Raw genomic sequence first — 22,990 nt, 5'->3', positions numbered from 1 at the left:
AGAGAGAGGGAGAGCAAGAGAGAAAATACTGTCAAATACTCCAGATTCTTTCAGCCTAGATTTCTGATTTTCACATATAAGAATAAACAGTTTTCAAAATATTTCTCTGTGAAGAGGAAGTAACTCTGGAGGTCCAGGATGACCCCACTTTTGGAGGCTCTCTGACCCTGTCTCTCCCAGGGGGCTGAGCTGGCTTCTCCCTGGAGCCCTGTCGGGTCACACTGATGCTGTTGGCACGACAAACTGACAGGGCAAGGTTTACATCCAACTTTGGGTTTTAATAATTTTATTTCAGTTCCTCATTTAACCAGTTCACACAATTTTTCTACATTTTTGGGGAGTTGCTTTTCCTTTCCTTCTTCTGTCACTGCTTTAACGCGGGCACGCTATCGGCGACCTCTGCAAAAGGATAAATTAAAACCCACAGTGCTGTGGTGGGCAGAGGCTGTCAGGGAGGCCAGCTGGAAACACACACATCCTGTTTGATTATTTCTCACACTGCTGTCATGCCAGCCCTGTGAACCTGGCCCTGACCAGGTACTCAGCACTGAGCTCTGGGATGTGCACTGCTCTTTCATCCTTTTCATGCCATCATGTCCCATCAGCGCTGCTCAGCACAAACAGTAACTCAGGTTGACATCACTCCTGCCAGAGATGGGAGCTATTGAATTATCTAAGGACAAACCTAAATACTAGCTTTTAAAGGATAACTGATCTACTAAAAGCAAGTATTGTTTTGGACACGCCATGTCGTATTTATCACGCCTGGCTTTGCATTGCACTGGTATCTTCTGCCATGTCACCAGAACAACATGAAGTCACAGGGCACAACATGACAGATGCCTCAGCAATGAAGGAAAGACACTCTATATTCCAAGTCCATTATAGCTCATCTCAAATAAAAGATTCAAAGGATATGAATGATGGTGTGTCTGCAGGCCAAAAGTGACTCAAGTCCCCTCAGTTATCTGCAGAAAACAGATCTCAATTCACCTGCTTTTCACATAATTAACGCCCTACTTGCTTCCATTAAATGTTATTTTATTATCATCCTCTTCCAAACAACCTGATTACAAAGTAGGAAAATCTCTTCTTTCAGCTTTGTAGCAACAATAAAAATTCTGGATAAAGGCACAATTCCTTTTAACTACAATACTCATCATAATCCCTTATTTACTGCTAGAAAATCTCCCCTCTGTTAAGAAGAGGCATCACCTCAAGTAATCTCCACAACAACACAACAACACTTTGTCAGTCTTCACAGGAGCAGCCCATTCTTGTCTTTTGCAAGAGGGTTGATTTCTTAAATGTTCCTCAAGAAATTTCAGAAGACGATAAATCACTGAGAACATATTAGATGAAAGCATCCATGTGGATTCAGCTTCAAGTTATTAAAAGCTTTCTAATTTTCATTCTCTTTTACTGAAGAGGGAAAGAAAAAGCAGACAGGTTATCATGCCTGAAAACTACATCCCCTTTTCCCAGAAAAACCCAAAAGTGAAAGGGAAAAGTTTCCATGTGCAGCTTCTGATCTGAAACTGGGAAAAACAAACAGCATTTTCTTCCAAAGAACATGGCACTTTTGAAGGAAGTTAGAACACTGGTGAGCATTTCAATCACACCTCCTAAAAGCCCACCCTCCATTTGGAAGGGGCTTTTTCCAGAAACAACAAAACCCCTTCCCTGAAGCTGAGGCTGCCTGTGACCTTGCAGATGCTCACGAAGGCTTGGCTGCAGGAGCAGGTGTCGAGGACAGAGCTGCTTCTCTGCTCCAAAGGCAGAGCTTGCTCCCTGCAGGCAACCACGGCCCAACCTGCAGATCCTGCCACTTCCCAGGTCCTTTCAGTGTCATTTTTTAAGGGAGCTGCTCCTCCTGCTCCGTGCCCCACATATCTGGAGAATATAAAGCGCTGGCAGGTCCGGGCTGCCCGGCCATATGCTGTTCAATTTGTAACTGCTGGTGTCCTGACCTCGCTTTTGTCCGAGCTGCACAAGCCTCCAACCGAGCAGCTGAAATATTCTCTCTTAGCTGAAGAGAAAGAAACTATTTTTCCCCCTTTGCAAAACTTAATTTGCTGTTCAAAGGGGAAAAAATATATATATTTTAAAAAGCACGCCGTTCATTATTGTGCTCCTCGAACGTCTGAGGACATGCACAGAAAATGCCTGGCACATATGGTATTTTATGTGGCTTGTTTTTTTCCCTTGTCTGCAAGTCTGCACAGAATCATTACTATTTGGCACACAGCAAAAGGAAGTCTCCTGTGCACAACATGATTTAGTCTGGCCGATAAAGTGGAAGTGGATTTCTTCATTGCATATTAAGTTCTGCTGGATACCATTTGCACAAGAGAGTAGAATTGCAGTTTCATGTTCTTCTGTGCTGATACATTTCCTGTCAGACAGCCACATCTCTTTCCCCCAGTATTAAAATTTCCCCTAGCAGTGACTGTCCAAATTTCCCATTCTCATGCATGGGTGTAAGAGGTTCCCCCTCCCCAGCTCAGGTGCTTGCTCCTCTACACAAAACACTACATCACATCTGAGATACTGGCACCTTCCCAAAATGTAAGGGCTCGTAACTACTGCTAGAGGAGAGCCAGTCCACAATCCACTGCAGTTCCTGGTGAGTTGTACTGGCCCAGAGTGGTGCCAAGACAATGCAGGAAATCAGTCTCTGCTTCTCTGACCCATTACATTTCTTCTCTAATTCTTTCAGAGCACAACAAACAGGGTGCTTCCAGTGAGACTGACTCATAAAAGACATCCTACTTTCTTTTAAAAAATACCAAAGGCAACATTAGAGGTTCATGGACCAATTTCTCTGGGCTGTGTCCCTGGAAGAAGAAACCTGTGCTGTCCCATCAGCATTGCTAACCTCACTGCCTAATAACAGAAACCTCTCTCAGCCATCACATGTGTTTAACAAACCAGCCAGTCCAGCCCCTGTTTCCCCAGGAGCTCCTGCCCAGTGTCAAACAACGCTGGCTGAGCAGCAGAGGTGCCAGCAGCGTGACAAGTGTCACTGTGACAGATGGGCAGGCTGACAGGAGGGACATGGCACGGTGGCCCAGCCCTCAGAGAAGCCCTCCAGCAGCAGGCAGCCAGATCTCATGTCTCCAGCCCCTGCTGGGTGCAGACACTGCTGGCTCTGGTGCATGAGATGCAGCATCACTCCTTCCCAGCCCATGTCCCACCCATATCCCCTTTTCCCCCCTGTCCAAGCATAGCAGACACCAGCCCTCCCATGCTCTTCCACACCTTCCACAGCTCTTCCAGCAGCCAGCCCTTCCCCTCAGCAGCTAGATGGCCTCACACCATCTCTCTAAAGCCACTGCTAGCTTGGGTATGAAATTCAACAAGATGATGATGACCTGTATGGTCCCTGCTGCTCTTCCCTCCCCTATTAATTCCCTTCTCCATCCTTTCCTGTCATTTTGTTTTACCTATTACTCCATGCCTAATAAATTATCAGTAATGCTCCAGCATCAAACATTTATTATCCTGAGCACCACGTGAGTAATGAGTGAGTTAACCTCCAATTTTTGTCCGTATAATTCTCACATATTGATTTTACATGAAAAGAACTCTTGACTTACATCGGATGACCCTGATAAATTTAATCTCTTTAATGCTCCTTCTTTCTAAATAAATGTAAAATGTTTTCCTCTAGAAAGTTTCTCACCAGTAAAATCTCTATTGAAACTTGGCAAAAAACCTCCTTCACTACTCTGCCAAATTAATTGATAAAATTAAAAACCCCAAACCTGCATAAAAACTCTCCAATTCCTCCAAGCACTGGCAGCCAAATTTAGCAGCAGAATGGGACAGGTACCATTTTGGGGCTATCTTTTCTCCTGTTCTCATCACCCCTCCTTTCCCCACTGCCTCAGGCTGATGGCCCAAGCAGCAATTATGGGAAGGGAGCATGGGGACAACACAGCATCTCTTCCCAAGCCATGGGGACCCTGAGGAACCCTCTGCCATGGGTGCCCATGGCCCCTGTAGCTCCATCAGCCCTGCTGTCACTGCCTTGGCTCTGCAGGAAACCAAATTCTGTGTTTTGTGCTGGTTCCTGTGGGGTGTCACAACTTTTCTGTAGGATGCACACAGGGCTGGGAGTTTTCAACACTCAAAAACTTGCAGAGCCTTTGCAGAAGGCTCACAGCTGGAATCAGGAGAGTGTTTCTTTAGATTCCACAGACAGGGCAGCTCTCTCCTCCATCATCCATCTGTGCCAGGTACAGCAGAAGGAGGATGCAAAAAGGCTGGAGGCTCCAGAGATGGGCTGGGAAGCCAGCTTGGCCAGCAGCTGGGACCACAGCCAGGCCAGGGCTTCACCACAGCCCAGCAAAACTGAAAGGAAAAATTAATTTGGAAAATAAAAAAAATTTTGCCACAGGAAAGATACATAGCAGGGCATGGAGACAGGTTGCTCCCTGCCAGAGGAAGGTAAGCTGCAAAAATTCCTCCTCTGCCTCAGCTGCAGGTGCCAGCCAAAAAGAAGGGAGGGAGAGAGGAAGCGAGGTGGGCAGGAGAGGGGCTGACACTGGCAGCCCTCTGCAGACACAAACATGCCCTTCCTTCCCAGGAAAGGGTGTAGCAGGTAGTGCTGCCAGGGAGAGCTCCTGGAAACAGAAGGGTTTTGTTTAGGTTGTGCCTTTAAAATATGTCCACTCCCCTCCCAGCCTGCATATTTCACAGTCTCAGCATAGTTTCCCCTGTGGACAGCTCTGGCAGGCTCGGTGATTTTTTTTCCAAAGTGAACTCACTCACAAATGCATTTTTCAAGCTCCCACAATTTGAAGAATAGAAGTTGCAGCCTGAGGAAAAAAAAAAAAGGCAAGGACCAAAAAAAGGTAACACTGCAGAACATTCAGGGGCTCAAGCACACAGTATTTGAAATGGGTAACTCATTTGCATAGCTCTTCATTAGTTTTTATTCCTTTTCATGGTAATTTTTTTTTCCTTCTGTATACAAAGGAAAGGGCAGAAATCATGGCCATTTGGACTCCAAATACATGTTTTTAATCTGCAGGATGTAGGGAAATCATTAAGTGTATTTAGCCAATATTAGAAAATGTTATATGTCAGCTACCCAGATATTAGAATCCTATATACCCAAGCATTGGAAACACCTGTGTTGCAGCAAAAAGTCCTGTTTCCAAACAACTGTAAAGGAGAGAACACAGATTATTGACTGCTTGAGAACATCAGTACAGGATGAGCCACCCAAGTCCATGGAATTTTGCAACATTTTCCCTGGTGATAACAGCTTTGAGTCCATCCTGGGAACAGTTATGCACTATTCTAAATAAACAGCTTGGTATTTCTTCATGCCAAATATCTCCTTTTGGTGCTTGGGACACCCAGTCCACACCCAGTTTATCACTACTCCCCCAAAACAGCCAGGCTGAACCTTGTGATGCTTTCTTACTGAAGAAACCCTGGAGAATGCAAGCAGAGTGCCCAGCTAATCTGCACATCCCAAGCAGGGAATCCAAGCTCCTGGCACTCCCTCCACAGTAAGCACACCATGCAACACCACAATTGTTTGTTTCAGAGGTTTTACTAGCAAAACATGAATAGAATAGAATAGAATAGAATAGAATAGAATAGAATAGAATAGAATAGAATAGGTCAACACTTAAATTATTTTTTAAAGCCCAGTAATACATTGAGGAGATAAAAATATTTACGTTATTATTTTAAAAAACCCAACACCCAGTCTGGTGCTGCATGGGGTGGAAGGAATTATGTGAGATTTGATTCATCATGAGTAAATTTTTTATAATTTTGTTAATTATTATGATGAGTATTACAAATCATCATCAGGATGCTGACATAAGAATAAATATACTGATACCATTTTACTGCATATTGTCAGAGCACGTTCATCTGTGATTAATGTAATAATTGACGCATTTATCAGAGTAGCAATTTACTTTTTTAAAAGCATTTCAATATATTATTATACTATAATATGTAATATTATATATATACTATATACTATCTATTATATATCATATATACTATATACTATAATATTTAATATACTGTTATACTATTGTTGCAATAATTGTGATTATTACAGCAATAATTTAAACATTTTTAATTATTCTTACTAGTTTAGACTATACAATGAGCTTGAAGTCCAGTCTACACCACAGTGGAGAGATTTGAGACCTCCTTGACCATCACCACCAACACATTCTTCTTCTCCTCCTTAGGCTGAGACAAAGAATTGAGGAGTAAAGAACAGTTCATCAAAATTAACTAACCAAGACAATGAGGAATGCCTGACATTTACTGTGCTTGCAAAATCGAGAAGAGAGGCAGACTAGTTTATGATAAACGAAGCCAAAACTTTAAAACAAGGTGAGGGGTGCGAGGCTACTGGTAATAAGTGATAAATCCAAAACCCTGAATCAACTAATCCCAAAGCCCAGAATGTGCCCTAGAAGCTGAGATGGATGCTCCAGAGAAAAAATTGGAGAGGTTCAAGTGCGATGAAGAGTTTGGAAGCCTTCATCAAAGACCCCCAAGGACCCCCAAATTAAGGAGGCGCAAGTGCAAAAGAACTTTTGGTTCATTTTAATTTTAACACGAAGCGAGAGTAAGCAAAACTAGGCGGGGCTGAGACTGTATTAGGCATACTGTGCAATCCTAGGCTGTTGGAGAATAAACAGCAATAGTTTGGAGCGGTGCATGCTTTAAGAGGAGCCATCCCCCATGCGCCCCAACGCTGAATAAACGCACAGCTACTTTAAAACCCTAATTTCCCACAAGTTTATAGAATCTTTTCTAGAATCCCTCCCAGTCTCGACGCGGCAGCATTCCGCGGTATCTCCTGCCATCTACCGATGCCGGGCGAGGGCCGCGCTGCGGGGCGGTCACAGCGCTGCCCGGGGCGGAACGGGGCCGGGCTCTGCCGCGTCCTCCCCGGGCAGGGCAGGGCAGGACGGGCTAAATAGCGGCAGCGCCGAGCCGAGCCGGGCCGGGCAGGATGGGCGAGGCGGCGGCGGGCAGCGCCGTGCCCCCGCTGCCGGCCGAGGCGGCGGGCGGGCAGGTGAACGCGCTGACCGTGCTGGCCCTGCTGGAGAAGCTGGTGTCCATGCTGGAGGCGGTGGAGGGCCACCAGCGGCAGATGGAGCAGCGGCAGCGCGGCTTGGAAGGGGCGGTGCGGGGCATCCAGGACGACCTGGTGAAGCTGTGCCGCAGCCACGGCGCCACGGGCGAGGCGGTGGAGAAGCTGCTGGAGAAGTCGCGCAAGGTGTGCGCGCACACCCGCGCCGTGCGGGAGCGCCTGGACCGCCAGTGCGACCAGGTGCGGCGGCTGGAGCAGCACCACGCCCAGCTGCTGCGCCGCGACCGCTTCAAGGTGCTCATCTTCCAGGTGAGAGCATCCTCCCGGCCCCTGCTGCTCGCTCTGCGTCTGCGTGGTCGCTTGGCAGGAGTGGAAGAAAAACTTTTCCACCCTAGCAAACTTCAGGAAAGAGTAGTCTTTTGCTAGCTCTTAACTCTCTAACTTGGCAAGAGTGGAAGAAAAACTTTTCCACCTTAGCAAACTTGGGGAAAGAGTAGTGTTTTGCTAGCCCTTAACTCTCTAACTTGGCAAACTTGGAAGAAAAACTTTTCCACCTTAGCAAACTTCAGGAAAAGTAGTCTTTTGCTAACTCTTTAACTCTCGAACTTGGCAAGCATGGAAGAAAAACTTTTCCACCTTATCAAACTTGGGGAAAGATTACTCTTTTGCTAACTCTTAACTCTCGAACTTGGCAAGTGTGGAAGAAAAACTTTTCCACCTTAGCAAACTTCGGGAAAGAGAAGGCTTTTGCTAGCTCTTAAACTCGGGCAAAGTGCCCTCTTATATTCTTAGAAAATTCAGGAGAAACGCCCGTTCTTCCTTCAAGTGGAGGTGGGGAAAATATGTTTTCCTAACTCTTAGGAAATCTGGGAAAAGAGCTGTGTTTCTTTTTTACTCCTGCAAACATGAGGGAAAAGCACTTTTTTCTCTTTTTTTCCCCTCTTTCTCCTTTTATTTTTTTCTTTGCTAACTTTCATCAAACTTTGGGACAAAGCCCTCTTTAACTCTTGCAGCCTTGGAGATTAAGTTGCTTTTACTAACTCCTAGTAAACATGAAGAAAGAGACCTTGTTTTGCTAACTCTTAGCATTTGTGAGAAAACTGCTGCCTTTTATTCTCTGTGCAAATGAAGGGAAAGAGCCATATTTTACTATCTCCAAGCATATTCAGGGAAAGGTTTGTTTTATTGGGTGTTTTGGGGTTTACTTAAACTTGAAGGGCCCTTATGTTTATCCAAACTCTTGGCAAAGTTGAGGAAAGAGCCCATTTTGCAAACTTGCAGTAGAAATGCCCCTAAGAAATCTGCCCTCAGAGGCAGGAGAGGGGCAGGGCTGCATCTCCCTGTCTCCTTGTGCCCTGCCTCACTCTGCAGGACTGATCTGGCCCATTCAGAGATGAGCTAAAAATTCAGCTTAACAACTCAGCTTGCTGGGAGTCCATCCAGTGATAGCAGCAGTTTGCATATTTTCCCCTTTTTAAGCAATGGTCTGGATAGAACATGCCGTGAGCTTTAACTAAACACAGGACGTGACTTTCACATATTTAAAACAAAAAAAAAAAATAAAGGCAAGCTTTCACAAATCACTGAGGGAGGGCAGAGAAGCAAATGCTGGGCTGGGGTAGTCACAGCTTGGGCACTTCACTGCTTCACACTGAGCTTGTCAGCTTGGGCTTTACCTCTGAGCCACTAACTCTGCTCCTTGGGTTGTTGGGGTTTTTTCCTGAGCAATCCCAAAATAACAGAGCAGTGCTTGGTTGTGAAAAGCTGGCAGGCCTGGCTAGTGCACAGGTAATTCCCCAGAAAGGAAGCCCCCACCTCCCTGCTTATTGTTCTCCCAAATTACAGTCCAGGCTTGTCTGGCCAGAAGAGGAGGAGCTGCAGCATGTTTCCACCCCAGAAGGAATGTGGAAATTATTCCAGAGGCTGGGTAAATTAAAAGACACATGTTCTCTGCAGTTCTGCAAGTAATTTAGGATCCATTACTGTATGTCAGAACACTGCCATCTCCCAGGCCCTGTTAGCTAATGACTGGCTCCTGCCTCCAGGATCAGACCCAGAAAATGTCCTGTGGGGTGGGTGCATCAGCAAGGCCTGGGGGAAGGGAATTTTTAACATTTCTCATACCTCTGAGTGTGAGAACTAAGGCCCTGCTGTTGCAAGGAGTGTCTTCCTCCAGAGAACTCAATATTTACTATTTTCACATGACATAATGCAGAGAGGAAAGACAAACAGAGCTCTGTGTTCCAGGACAGGTGACGCTGCCTCGGGTGGGGATCTTCCACTGGTGGCAATTTGCAGGGACTGGGTGAAAGCAGCAGTAAAAATCACCAAGATTTTGTAAAAATCACCAAGAAGGGTTTGAGGGGTAAAGCAGGATGATAAACTCAACCAACCCCAAGCCAATGCAGATCAGGAACACAAGACTTAAAAAAGGAAACACTGCAGTTAAATTTACTTTTAAAAAAAATAAATAAAAATTAGCTGTGAGCTGATGCAGCTCCTGGCTGTACCTGCATGCCCACCTTGAAACCTCCCTTTAGGATGATCTTTCAGGCTGCAGGAGGGACAGTCTGGCAGTCAGCAGGGCCACTGCCTTGCTAGGATAATTGTACAGGGGGAAAAAGCAGCAGGCTGGCTGGGTTTCTGTCCTGCCTTGCACAGGAATCCATGGAAAAACAATTGCAGGAAAGAGAAGTCTCAGTAATGAAACAATATTGATGCCAGATTTCTGTGAAAACAAAGGGGAGTATGGATGTATGAGACTCCTCTTCAGCTGGGGGATCCTTCTTTTCCACTGAAAACAAACCCATGCCAAACTTCACAGAGCGTGTTTCTCATTAGAACCAGCTTCTCCAGCTTAGGGAGACAGCTCAATAAGAAAATAATAATTCACATTTGCATTTGCAGATCCAGTTCTGCATTCACCATATACCCTGAACTCCCTAATACTTGGTGGGAGCACTGAGCAGAGCCAAAGCACACGACTGAGCTCCAGCTCTGCATTTTATGAAGTTGTGCTGCCACACTCCAGCATCTGCTTTCCCTCTGCATCTGCACAGAGAATGAACTGTGTTTAGAAAAGTTCACCTATTTACATATTTTCCATTAAAATGCTCTTAGTTTTCTCTCCCTAGAATGTCTGCATATGTTTCTTTAATTGGTGGCATATTTTAATGGAGCTCCATTCCAAGAATTTGAGGATGCAGAAGTTATTATAAATGACACAGCAATTCAGCAAAACACTGAAGTGACTGTTTTAAAAATCCTCGTTAAGCTTTGGCATTGTTCCCCTCTATTTTGTTCTCACCACATGACCAGCTTTTTGGTTCTGGTTTGGTGGGGGTTTTGTTTGCTTTTTTAGCTGCAAAAGCAAAATGGAAGATAAAAAAAAAAAGGGTTCATGTTTAATTTTTCAATTAAATGTCATGTTTACTGGTTAAATGTCATGGAAATTGGACAGATAAAATAAGTCAAAATTGCAGCTTAGGGTCAAGCACACTAATAATATTCAAGTCCTTTTCAGATGCTGCTGTTGGTAAATCCTTCATCCTAAAATGAAGCAAGAGGAGGGCACAAAAATTAGCAGTTTGATTGTATCTTCTTGTACGGATCACTGCAATAATCTTCTGCAAAAGCAACTTTCCTCCTGCCTGCCCTCCCTCCCCACCCTGACATCCAAGAGATGTGAGAAGGAGAGCTGTATTTGCCCAAAGAAAAGTAGGAGGAGGTGGAGCTGGTTTCAGGAGGATTTGTCATGTTTTGACCTATTTTGTGTAGCAAAACCAAGTTTTAGGCTAGTGATCATTTGGGCATGTAACAGCATCATACAGAGGAGCCTGGACTGGGAAAATTCAATCTCTCCTGCTTGAAGGTCAAGGCCTCATACAGCAAATGTAACAAAAAAACCCAAAGCAAAGCAGATTGATTCCCCTCTTGCAGCATCAGAGAATCAGCACTTCTTGAATAAATTAACTACCTGTTCACTCAGTCCACCCAGTTTTGTAGTACACTGTTATGGATCTTACTCCTTTTTGTAAGAGCCAGGTGTGAAATTATGGCCTGCAGGAAGTTCCCAAGGATGGCTGATCAAAGCCACAAGGATTTTAACTATGCAAGTATTACTAGTGTTAGCAAGAGTTGTTTTATGCAGAGAACTTCCACCATTCTATTCATCTCCTATGTGGAAAAATAAAATTCAGAGGAGCTTGCTACCTACAGTCAAGCCCATCTGAGAAAAAAAAAGAAATGCAAGGGCTGTTTTTGAGCTCAGATGTGGAAAATACAAAGATGTATTGCTTTCTTAGAATTTTAGATTAGATCAAGAAGAAAAGATCAAAGTTCTACTTCTTTTGGCATGGAAAATAGTTATGCAGTTTGTAACAGCTGGCATTTTTCAGTGTATTGTTCTAGTCTTCCTAAATGCAACAGCAGATTGCTTAAAAATGTATCAGAGCAAAATATAGCTGTCACATAAACTTGTAAGACCAAAAAAGTTATCAATAGCCCAGTAACCATGTTTGAAACAGAAATGTCTGTTCCACCACAGAGCATTCCTGCTATACCACCCTCACGTTTTCCAAGCACTTTACTTAATTTATTTTCATTTGCATTTGAATAGTTCCTGTAATCCTGAGGTCTTGTGGCATAGGAAAGCGTGTCATTCTCATTTTATGAGCACACAAATAGATGCCCAGAGGCTGATGTTTTCCTGAGCCATGCAGCAAGCTGAGACAGAGGGGTGATCCCTTGAATTCCACTACTGATAGCCAGGGACCACCTAGGGTCTGCTTTTGATTGAATCATTAGCTCATTATTAAGCAGCATATTTTTGTTTGGGTTATTTTTTTTCTGTTTATAAACATGGGTAGTTTGACAGTTCTCTCTTCTACTCAGTCAGAAATTTGATAAAAATTGCAATCAAATCTGTGTCCATATTCTTCTAGAGACTGCATGCAGTACTTCAGTTTAACATGAATACTGTAGGCAGAGCTAGGCTGACCTTGAGAAGGACCTTTCAGACCCATCTCTGGCTCAGGCTGTGCTGTGATTAAACTCATATGACACCACTTTCCCAGATAAAACACTTAAAAAGTAACAACCCACCTCTCTGCCCATTAAAATCAGAGTTTTCTATCCCATTCAGGCACTTACACCTGAATGTTCAGTTGTCTAAAACTGTGTATGATTACCTAGGTTTGGAAAGAATGCACTAGATAGGAAAATTATGTTTTATACTGAGTTCTCATGCTCTGGGGAATAATTCAACGCTGCACCCACTCATGTAATCCACATTTCACTAACTGCAGTGGAGAGAAAATATAAATATTTGTACAGCAGTTAACAGCTGGTTTCACTTAAAGCTGGTGCAGGTTTCCTTTGTTATCTTGGTCACTGTTGCTGATAGTTGCAGCAGCATAATAGGTGTCAGGAGAAGAGTGTGGGCTTCATTAGATGTTCCACTGCAGGCACAGGGCTTGTAAAGCTGTGTGCCAGCCTGACTAAAGCCACTGGCCCAGAAAGGCAGTAACCATAGGAATAAAGCATGTACAAGCTGTCAAACCAGCGTCCATTTATTTTATACTTTTCATTTTTATATCCACGAGGGATATTAAGCAGCATGCTTGAATCTGTGTGTGATAAATATATATATATGGTATAAAATTATTCTGCCCATCTACATAGCATATTCCTGGGTTCCAGTAGGGCTACAAAGTAGTCCTAGGTTTTAATAGAATCACAGAATAACAGAAACAATTAAGTTGGAAATGAGATTATTGAGTCCAACCTGTGACCCAACAACACCTTGTCAACCAGACCATGACACCAAGTGTCACTTCCAGTCTTCTCTTAAACATCTCCAGGGACAGTGACTCCAGCACCTTCCTGGGCAGCACATTCCAGTGTCTAATCACTCCTTCTGTGAAGAAATTGTTCCTGGTGTCCAGCCTGACCCTCCCTGACACACAGTTTAAGTGTCCTCTTGTCCTGTCACTGGTTGCCTGGGAGAAGAACCTGACCCTCACCTGGCCACAACCTCCTTTCAGGGAGTTGTAGAGAACAATAAGGTCACCCCTGAGCCTCCTCTTCTCCAGACTAAACAACAGCCATGTACAACAGCCCTGACAGCAAATTTGACCCAAGACACTATTCTCTGCAGTGATCACAACTGTGTGCTCAGTCCTGAAATAATGAGCATGAACTTGGAAGTGTATGTGGCCTTTTTTCCCCTTAACTGTACACTCAGGCCCACTGGGGACAGATCTGAGACTATTACAACCATTTCACTCAGCACTTACTGCTTTTTGTGTCTGAAGATAAATGTGGAGGGAGGAGGGAAAAGAAAATCCTCGCCATGCATGTGAGGAAATGAAATTGCATGCACTCTGTCTGAAAGTGATAAAAAGGGTAATGAATAGAGGCTATGCAGATCCAAGGCTCAAAGTGCTGAGAGGAGAAGGGAGTGTGGAAGGAGCCTCATTTTCTGTGCATGGGTAGATGCAAAGCCCCCACAGAACAGTGAGCTCATTGTGCTGCCTCTGAGCTGCTCAGGGTTGCAGTTTCTGCACTCAGTGGGCACAGACACCCCTCGTTCTGACCTGCAGCTTCTGCCCTTGCTCAGCCTGTTCTGGTTTTAGATTATTTCTTTCTTTGTCCTTTCTTGGTTTTGTTTCTAAAAATGTGGTATAACTTCTTTTTATTTTTGTATACCATAAATTTGTATCCCTACATTTCAAGGAGTTGCATCCTATCCACACTTTAACATTTACCAACAGAATTTATTACTTTGGGGTTTTTCTTCCTGTAAACAGCTGTAAAATAGGATATACTCTAAACATCACGAACTTCATGGTTTTTCAACATCAACAATCCATTTTTAACAGCAACATACATTTTCCAGGAATATGGCAAAAGTGCTAAGTGCATTTGCCATTTGAGATACTTCCCAGGTGCAGCCAACACCTCTGCAAGGACATGCTCAGTCTTTGGCTCAATAAACTGAGAGCTCTGTGGGGTTATGTGACTTCTGGAGGTCTGCAGGACAACCTCCCTCCTGACCACACCCTCCCTTTTCCCCAGGGACAGGTGCACAACTTGACAGTTAAACTATCATTAAAAGCTATCTAATATAAATTAAAAGAACAGGATTTCCATTCTGCATACATCCCAAGTCACTTTGAAAGAGTAGTCTTGCAGCTGACAGCTCATAAGTCTTAAACTTCACCAGATAATGGTTCAGTGGTTTGTTACTGGTTAAATGTGTTGAAAAAAACGATAAACGTTCAGCACTCATCTCATCGTGGGTGGGTGGGGGAATAACTGTTCAGGGTTGTGCTTTGTTTATTAAATTTGTGTCCTGCGAACTATGAAACTCAAATGTTGTCCATTCTTTCAGGAGGAAAATGAGATCCCTGCCAGTGTTTTTGCAAAAGAGCCCGTTCCTAGCATTACAGAAGGAAAAGAGGAGCCCGTGGATGAGAACAAAACACTGGAAGAAACCTTGCACACCGTGGAGTTGGGTTCGGATGACGATATGTTTCACGAGGGAGACGACTTAGATGACAGTGCAGAGGAGAAAACAGAAGAATCAAGAGCTGAGAAACTGAAAAGGTCCAGCCTCAAGAAGGTGGACAGCCTCAAGAAAGCCTTCTCCCGCCAGAACATCGAGAAGAAGATGAACAAGATCGTGTCGCCCGAGCGGAGGGAGAAGATCAAGAAATCTCTCACTGTGCACCACCAGAAATCCTCCTCTTCCAAGGGCTCGGGGTTCAAGGTGTCTCCCCTCACCTTCAGCAGCAAGAAAGGCCGTGAGGGAGAGAGCCCAGCCGAAGGTGAGGACAGAGCAGAAAGCGCCAGCAACGAGCAGGCGGAGAACGAGGAGGAGGCGTCCCTGGGCGAGACGCGCTCGGACGTGGCACCCAGCACCTCCCTGGCCGAGGAGGGCAAGGCAGCCATGGAGGGCAAGGCCGTGGTGAGCAACAACATCGAGCTGTCCATCGTGGAGGACGACGAGGAGTACGGGGTGCCCCTGGAAGTCCCCAGCCAGAAACTGTTCGACGAGAGGAGCATCCCGGTCGGCGGGGAAATGGAACAATCTGACGAGGAGAGCGCCCAGGCTGCCGTCCTGCAGGTGAACCAGACAGCCTGAGCAGCCCCAGGCACCCACGGCTTTCCTGAGGCAGCCACTCTCCCATCCTTGCCTCTGCAGTGATAATTTATTGCATCGCGGACTCGGTCAATGACTTCAGCTGCAGCCGCTCTGCTTTAGGCCGAGTCGCTGGTGGTCGTGAGTTTAGCGATGGTGTCACAGAGGATGTCTGCTAGAAGCAAGCTGATCACTGGCTTTCTTAGAGTTAGGTCACAGGAACACCTGGAGGCATTTCTGTGCTCTTTCCTCCCCCCAGTATTCCCCAGCACTGTGAGTAGTTTTGTATGTAGATGTAGGAATCCCAATGAGAACGTTTGGTTTCGGCTGCCCTGTCGTGCTCCGTGAATACTAACAGCCTCAGTAATTGTGCACACACTTGTAATTTGTCTGGGGCTTTGCTCCACAGCACCATAGGACTAAAAGAGCAGAGTACTTAGAGGGCAGAGCTGAAAACCCAGCTCCATCCATTTCAGTGGGGGAGAGATTTTTGCCAGTAGTCACTCACTAGTCATTTAGAAGAAATCACCGTGTTTAGGTGGGGGGAAAAAAGAAAAGTATTTTTCAATCTAACAGAGTTATGGAAATACATTAATGACAAGCATGAAGGTGTGATTGGTTACTGCACCTTTAAGGGTTCAGAAATTTAAAAGAAAAAAAATAGGTTTTTGATAGGAACATGAAGGTAGCATGAAGAAAATATGAAATGCTATAAAATGCAAAAAAAAGCAAAAATAACCCCCCACAGTATTCAATCTATACTCCCAGCTTAAAGTATATATACTCAGATAACACTAATTAATTTGCAGTCTTTATAGCAATATATTATCAAACTTTGCACCTGCACAACTTTGTATCTCAGAGTATTTTGAAAATAGCATAATTTATCTTTTTACAGATTATTTCATATATAGAGCTATATCTACACAGGAGAGTTAGATAATTACAGGGATGTAAGGACAATTTCTACAAAAAGGTGAAATACTCTTTCAGGCATGTCCAAAGGGAACAATGTGTTACGGATTGAACTTCATGGCAGGGATGAGTTCACATAAGTATGAGCCTGCAAAGCCATAGGATTTGGTTCTCTGCTAGTAACTTTGATCAAAGTCACCCACCTGCTCTCAAAATTACTAGTCTGTAATTTTTCAAAACTGATTGAAAATGAGAGGTTAACAAGGCAGTTTGTTCACTATGAATGTTCATTCCTGTCACTTAAAGGTAAGGGGCAAGGGAGGAAAGGGAAGCACAATACCCACAACAGTTCCCTTACATCCTTGGTTGTTTATGCAGTGGGTTATTTCTATTTTTTTATATACATAAAAATTCTACTGATACTTAACATTGCACTAAAAGATTGCTTCCTTTTGTGTTTTAGAATCACAAATTACAGGGGAAATAAAAGCTACAGCAGAAGTACCATTATGAAATAATTAACAGGTATTACTCCACAGGGATAATATCTGTAACCAGTAAATCACACTGGAAGTTAGTTAGTTAGTTAGAGCTTAGTGTAGTCAAGTACTATTAAGAGTTAAGCTCTTAAGTGCATGGTATCATGTAGAAGATACTGTTTCTAAGGAAAATCATGGCATAACTCGTGCAGCTATATTTTTATTTTGTATTAACTACAATGGATTTCAATAATTTTTACTTGTAACTAACTATGAATATGACAAATAAAAGCATAATATAAAACACAGCGATGTCAGTCTTTGGGAGAAGCTGGTAAAGATGAAATTTAAAGGTCAAGTGTTTATTACTTCAGTTTGTGTCCCTGTTGTATCTATACCATTTTCTTTCTCATCCTGCGCTGTTATTTAGCAATGCAAACACCAGTGCTTTCTTTCCAGACACTTATCAGACTTCTAGCCCATCTAAATGTGCTCAGGCACTTTCCAAAATCTCCTGGCTCATTCTGCATCTTTTTATTGGGCTGCAGCATTCTCCTAGTACTCTAAATAGTCATGAAAGCATATTTATATTGAAGTGTATGTTCTGTTTATGCACAGAGATAAACTCTTGTCTTCTGGAGTGCCACATAGTCTTTAGCAGGCTTAATTTTACTGACAGACCAAAGAAAGCACGTTTAACCTTTATGCAGCAGCTGTCAACCCCTCACAGCCACCAAGTGCTAACCAGGAGCCCCAGCATCATGTTTGTATTTTCCTTTCAGATGTGCTGGTTTGTTTGTCCTGCTAAGCTTTAATTCAAACAATACCCCTGGCCATGCTTTACCCAGTGTTAGGGATGCTGAAATGAATCCCAGGCACACTGCTCTGAGTGCATTACAATGCTATCCAGTAAAACCATTGGAAATGCAGATACTGAGCATCTGGGAGAATTAACTCAAATGCCCACTTCAGAATACAGCACAGTATTTGCAGGACTAGGATTAAGTGTTTTCTCCACCACAATTGCACATTTCCAAGGACAGGTGGGTCTGTAATCCTAACAAACAAAACAAAGCATGCTCTGCAAGAGGGGAAAACATTCACTCAGCTCATGAGCTCTGCTTTTGTGCTGTCTTATAAACCAGAGGAGGAAGCTCAGGCTCTCAAGATGCCCCCCAAGCTGCTTGTTCCCCTTGCCTTCCATTCTCAGGGCCTGACTGAAGACATCAGCCTGCAGAACTTACTGATGGAGGGAGGAGACAGCTGGGACAGCAGCACAGCATTCCTTCAAGGAGTTCGGGTTCGTGCCTGGATCTCGTCAGGCTGGCAGATGTCAGGCATGTGCACGAGCATTCCGTGATCGTGCTGACAGGTTTGTCCACAGAATTACTTTTTTAAAAACACTGCTTGTTTATGCTTCCTGACACAGTAACAGTGAGCTCCACTTGCACCATTACTCCTTGGAGGACCTGGCCTGTGAGCTGCTGCACAGATTCAGAGCCTGAGCTCCGCCGGAGTCGGAGTCGGCGGCAGCTCTGCACAAAGGAAAAGGGTGTGATAAAGCCCTTGTGGCATAAATATTTAAACAAGCAGCACTCAGCAGCTGCTGATACTTCCATTTTCAATGACACAAAACCAGCTGACATTTCTGTCCCCTTTTAGGGGAAAGAGCACAGAGCATTCCGTTGACCCCCACGTGCTAATCCACGAGCTGGCTCCTCTGTGAAAAGGCACAGATTCGGGTTTTCTGGACCATTTCACTGTCAAATGAGAGAGTGCAGTGTAAGCCATCCCACAGGCCTGACTGAAGCGTGTTCTGTCTCTTTAACAGACACAAGAAAGGGGAGAAGAAAAGGATCAGAAGGTAAAATACACCTGGATAGCCCTTTACACTGATGCAGTGAAAACCCTTTGTTGTTATAAGCTGTAATGCCAAACACTGCGCAACTGATGACTGATAGTCACACACTTAAAAAAGAGGTAAGCTTGGAAGAATTAGTGAAGTAATGGCAATTTGCTCGAGGTCAGACTCTTCACAAGGGGCCAGCCCAACCCTGAAAGTTAGTGAAAAGCCTTCAGCTGGCTCAAAAAGATGCTTTGAGCCACACAATGCTTTAGGGCCACACGTACAGCTCCTGTGATCATCAGTAAGCTGTGTGCAGGGATGCAGGGCATGAGATCCCTGTATCTCCCCGCTCCAATCTGCTTAGCTCATCAACCCAACCCAAAGTTTTCCTGCCATCAGCACGGCAGGCGCAGCGGTGTGGCAGAAAGGAGGGCTCTGCCCTGCTTTGCAGGGTGCACTGTGAGCAGAATTGCAAGCTGGGTTCTGACTGCAAGGTCTGTGCTCTTGGGAGCTGCCTGTGACAGAGTGAGTGTAACCACCATCCTTAAAGACAATGCCAGCTTGGCAGGCAGGGGGGAAAGTTTTGCTGTGACCTGTTATGACCACACTCGCTCTGGGTATCAGGGGGAAGGTGTCAGGTAGTCCTGCAGGAAAAGAAGAAGGCTCACCCACAGCAGAGCGAGGCCAGCACAGCTGTTTGGCCCCGGTCCTGGTCAGGGCTTTGCCTCGGAAAGGAAAGAGGGGCAAGAAACAACTGGCAGAGCCCCGGAGGTGCTGACTCAGCACCCAAGCATCCACCGCAGCTGCCTGACTCACCCGGCTCTCCCAAATAAACGGAAAAAGGCTGAGAGCCACTTTCCACCGCTCCACACTGCCCCTTGCCAAGGGCTTGTTTCAGGGTTTGCCTTGAACCGACATCCACGCCCCAGGCTGGGTCTAACTGCAGGCATAAAGAAATTTTAATCAGCGTACTTGCAGCTGGCAGTGGTGGCTGATCTTTGCTGCCCTCCTTTTGATCAAACTGCCTTTTTCCCTTCCTCTCACTCCACCAAGTCATTTGTGGGAGTCTGAAGTGCACACTAATTCAAATAAGGAACTCTCCCTAACTGCATGTTGATAATCAGTGTCATCTTTAATTTTTCTTACGTGGTTATCCCCTTTAATGGGATGTGCTGCGCTAACTGAGAATAAATCTGCTTTGGGTTAAGCTAGAGATTGTTATTTATTTTTCTTTCAGATCAGAGATTAATATTGCTGTATGACCATTGGCACTAACCTCTTTTTCCATAGCAACACCAAAGAGAACATAAACTATGACTCATAATTTCTCTCTGGAGGACTTTTTTGTAATTATGATCATTCCACAGTTCCTAAAATATGTTAGCTGATATATAGCTCTGGTATAACAGCTTTGATTTTCCTTCATTTGAACACCCAGGCAGAAAGAAGAGACTTCCATTATTTTCACTCTCTCAGGCTGAGCTAAACACTACACAAAGTATCATATATTCATTATTCATTATAACTGTGTGGCTCCTAAAAACTCCACAGCAATGTTTTCTCCATAAAGGTGGAAGAGGTTTACGCATTTTCAATAACCTTAAATAATATTGACCTTCTAAAAGAAAACTCGTGTCCTTCCCACCGTGGTTAGTAAATTGGGGTCTGAGAGCTGGAATTGATCCAGACTGGGAACTGTACTATACAGAGTGCCAGCAGGGCTGCACACCAGCATTGCTCCTCTGCCATCAATGGCTTCAAACTCTCCAACATTTGCTCTCCCTCAGAACACAGCTGAAATGCACTGTCCGAATTCCATAATAATGGTGATACTCTTTACTCCCCTCAGTGAAAATCTGGCCTTGGAACAACTTGTCTGTACAGCTCCCTGGAATATCTCAGCAGATAATCACACTGGATCATCACAAGAGATTACATGACTTTTTGTCCCTGTGTGTGGCTGTCCTACATTCCCCTTCTAATGCAGTCTGCTGTGTACTGGTGCAGGGTGCTCAGGAAACCTGCCTGTTGCTGGAGAATAATTACAAAAGCACAATTAGCAAATTCAAGGACATGCATTCAGCCAACAGCCATGCTCCAAAACAGAGAGACAGACCAATCTTGGATCTCCCTTGGCTCTGCAGGGTGATCCCCAGCAGCTAAACCAAGCCCAGGTTGCACCAACAGAGGGGACGTGGCTTGCTCTTGGCCTGTCCTGCCCAGGCAGGCTCAGGCTTGTGCAGGCACACCGTGAAAGAGCAGCACTTCAGCCAGCACAGCATCCATCACACTGCAGGCTTCTCTACTCTCCCAGAAGGTTTGTGGGAAAACACCCTGAACCTCCACATTCCTGAACGCTGGGAGCAGAAAGTCACTGCAGCCCCTCTGCCATTATCTGCAGTGAGGAGACTCTGGCTTTGCCTCCTTCACTCCCTCCCAACAGGCTTAAGCAGAGTAGAAGTGCAGGTGATGTGAGCTGTGATGGAAATGTGTAAGACAGTGCTAGGAACAAATAGCACACAAGGGATGACTTCACTGCACACCACACACACATACTCATTTAGATCAAGTACCAGGCACAGCCTAACTACAGAAACACAGCACTGTTCAGGAAAATTCATCTTATTCCTCAGCTACTTAGCTCCTGATGTCCTACCCTATCCATTTAAAGGAGTTTCAGCATCCTTTCAGTGTGCTGCCAGCTACAGTTATACATGCCCTCATTTTACTTGTTCCTTCTGACATGCCTGTAGGCAAACGAGCCCCGTGAGGGTGACAACATGAGCTGCATTAACTCACTGCCTGCTCCCTGAACCACTGCAACTCAGCACAGCACTGCCAGAGACATGGAAAAGGGGACACTGAGAACCTCTGACTAGGGGTAAACAAATTATGAGCACACAGAAGCTGCCTGCATATGCAGCGTCAATTGTCACTTCCACACACAGCCACAGTGAAAGCTGTGAGCACTGTGTGATGACTCCTAAATAACCTTCACTTCCCTGCAAAATTCATCATTCCACTGTGGGCAGCAGCTGGAGATTGACAGTCAGAGAGCAGGTTATGACTGAAAGCTGAAGGGTGACATGTCATGCAAGACCTGTGTAAATATGTCCTGAGTAAAACTGAAAGGAAGGAGGTTTCTTTTGGCATATTCAGGCATAAGCTCTTGAGAAGAATACCTGTGTCCTCTGCAAAGGAAAAACAAGCTGCAGGATATGGAAATATGCATTCCTGGGTTAGGCTCAACACTGAGATCTCAGCTGAAACAAAATCATGTCATGGTGTAGCTATTAAACACTATGTATGTCACAGATATGTAATGTATATGACACACAGCTTCAAATAAGGTGGGAACCTGGAAAGGCTTTAATGGATTTTGAAGTGGCTGTAAATTCTTCTGCTAGAAAGGAAACAGAATGATAGGATCCCACAAATCTAGTCCTGCAAAACAATGCATCAAGGATATATTTTTTTATTTAGTTCTCAGTACTTCTTAATGGTACAATAGTTGACATGCAGCCAGAAGAGGAGGGAAGCACTAAACAAGAAGTGTGTAGGTGGTGAAAATAGTAGGAAAATGTGGATAAGGAATGGAACAGTGGGGTGTGCATGAGAGAAGGGAATGTGTGAGGGAAGGAGCCACTAGGAAGGGTGGGGAACAGGAGGAAGGAGCTGAAAGGCTGCTGAGAAACACCGGCAGAGTGCCCAGAACAAAGGCTGGGACCAAGAGGCACCAGCAAAAATGGGAAAAAGGAAAAACAAGGGTCAATAAGGTCTGCAGCTGAAAAAGATGGAAATGGGAGTAGGGAATCAGAAATCACTCTGGGACAGCTGCCATGTAAAAGATAGCAATAGTGAGCAAAGAGCTCAATATTTATCATTTCTCTACCTGCCAAAATGTATTGCTGAAGCAATGCCCAGGATTAGGTCTAGAAGTGATTTTTACTGTGCAGTGCAGTCAATCATTTTTATTTGCTTAGAGTTTTGTTTTTTTTGTATGAGAAAAGTTGGTCTAGAATAGGGAAAAGCAGCATCTTATATGAAAATAGCTCAGCCTGAGCCTGCAGAAACCCATGATGGTGACAGCACCTTGCCAGGTCTGCAGTGCAAGCTCACATTTGCCATCTCTACCTGCTACCAAGGCTTGGGGGAGATGGGGAGGGAAGAAGAGAGGTGCTGTGAACAGCAGGATGGGGTCACCTGCTGTCCAGGCATTTGGGCAATTCCCACAGAGTACAGACCTGGTGCAGACAAGGGGCAGGCAGGATTTGCTGGAAGCACTGAGGAATGCACCTCCAGCAGCTGGATTTCACTGGCAGGTCACTGAATCCCAGTGCTTCACTGCACACAGCCTGTTTGCAGTAGCAATAGGATTTCTTTCCTACTGCAGGCAGGTTTTGGGGAAAGCAGACCAGCTCTCCTCCTCCCCTGGCCCCTTGCCTTGCCAAGAAGCTGGGCTATATTAAGACATGAGGCAGCCATGCTGGCTGGGCCATTTCTCCTTCGTGCTTGGCCTC

At 44.8% G+C, this 22,990-nt stretch overlaps 1 protein-coding gene across 1 annotated transcript; it reads left to right on the top strand.

The window, feature by feature from the left end:
• Positions 1–6,948: 6,948 nt before the first annotated feature.
• Positions 6,949–16,932, top strand: CAVIN2 (caveolae associated protein 2). The gene is made up of 2 exons (XM_056496332.1): positions 6,949–7,396; positions 14,481–16,932. Exons 1-2 carry the CDS (start codon positions 7,007–7,009, stop codon positions 15,231–15,233), a joined length of 1,143 nt encoding a protein of 380 aa, XP_056352307.1. The 5' UTR covers positions 6,949–7,006; the 3' UTR covers positions 15,234–16,932.
• The last annotated feature ends 6,058 nt before the right edge of the window (positions 16,933–22,990 follow it).

Source organism: Oenanthe melanoleuca, chromosome 7, assembly GCF_029582105.1.
Source record: "Oenanthe melanoleuca isolate GR-GAL-2019-014 chromosome 7, OMel1.0, whole genome shotgun sequence".
In the NCBI taxonomy this organism is placed as follows: Eukaryota; Metazoa; Chordata; class Aves; order Passeriformes; family Muscicapidae; genus Oenanthe; species Oenanthe melanoleuca.
The sequence above is the reverse complement of the archived record's forward strand: the minus strand, read 5'-3'. Positions and strand labels throughout refer to the sequence as shown.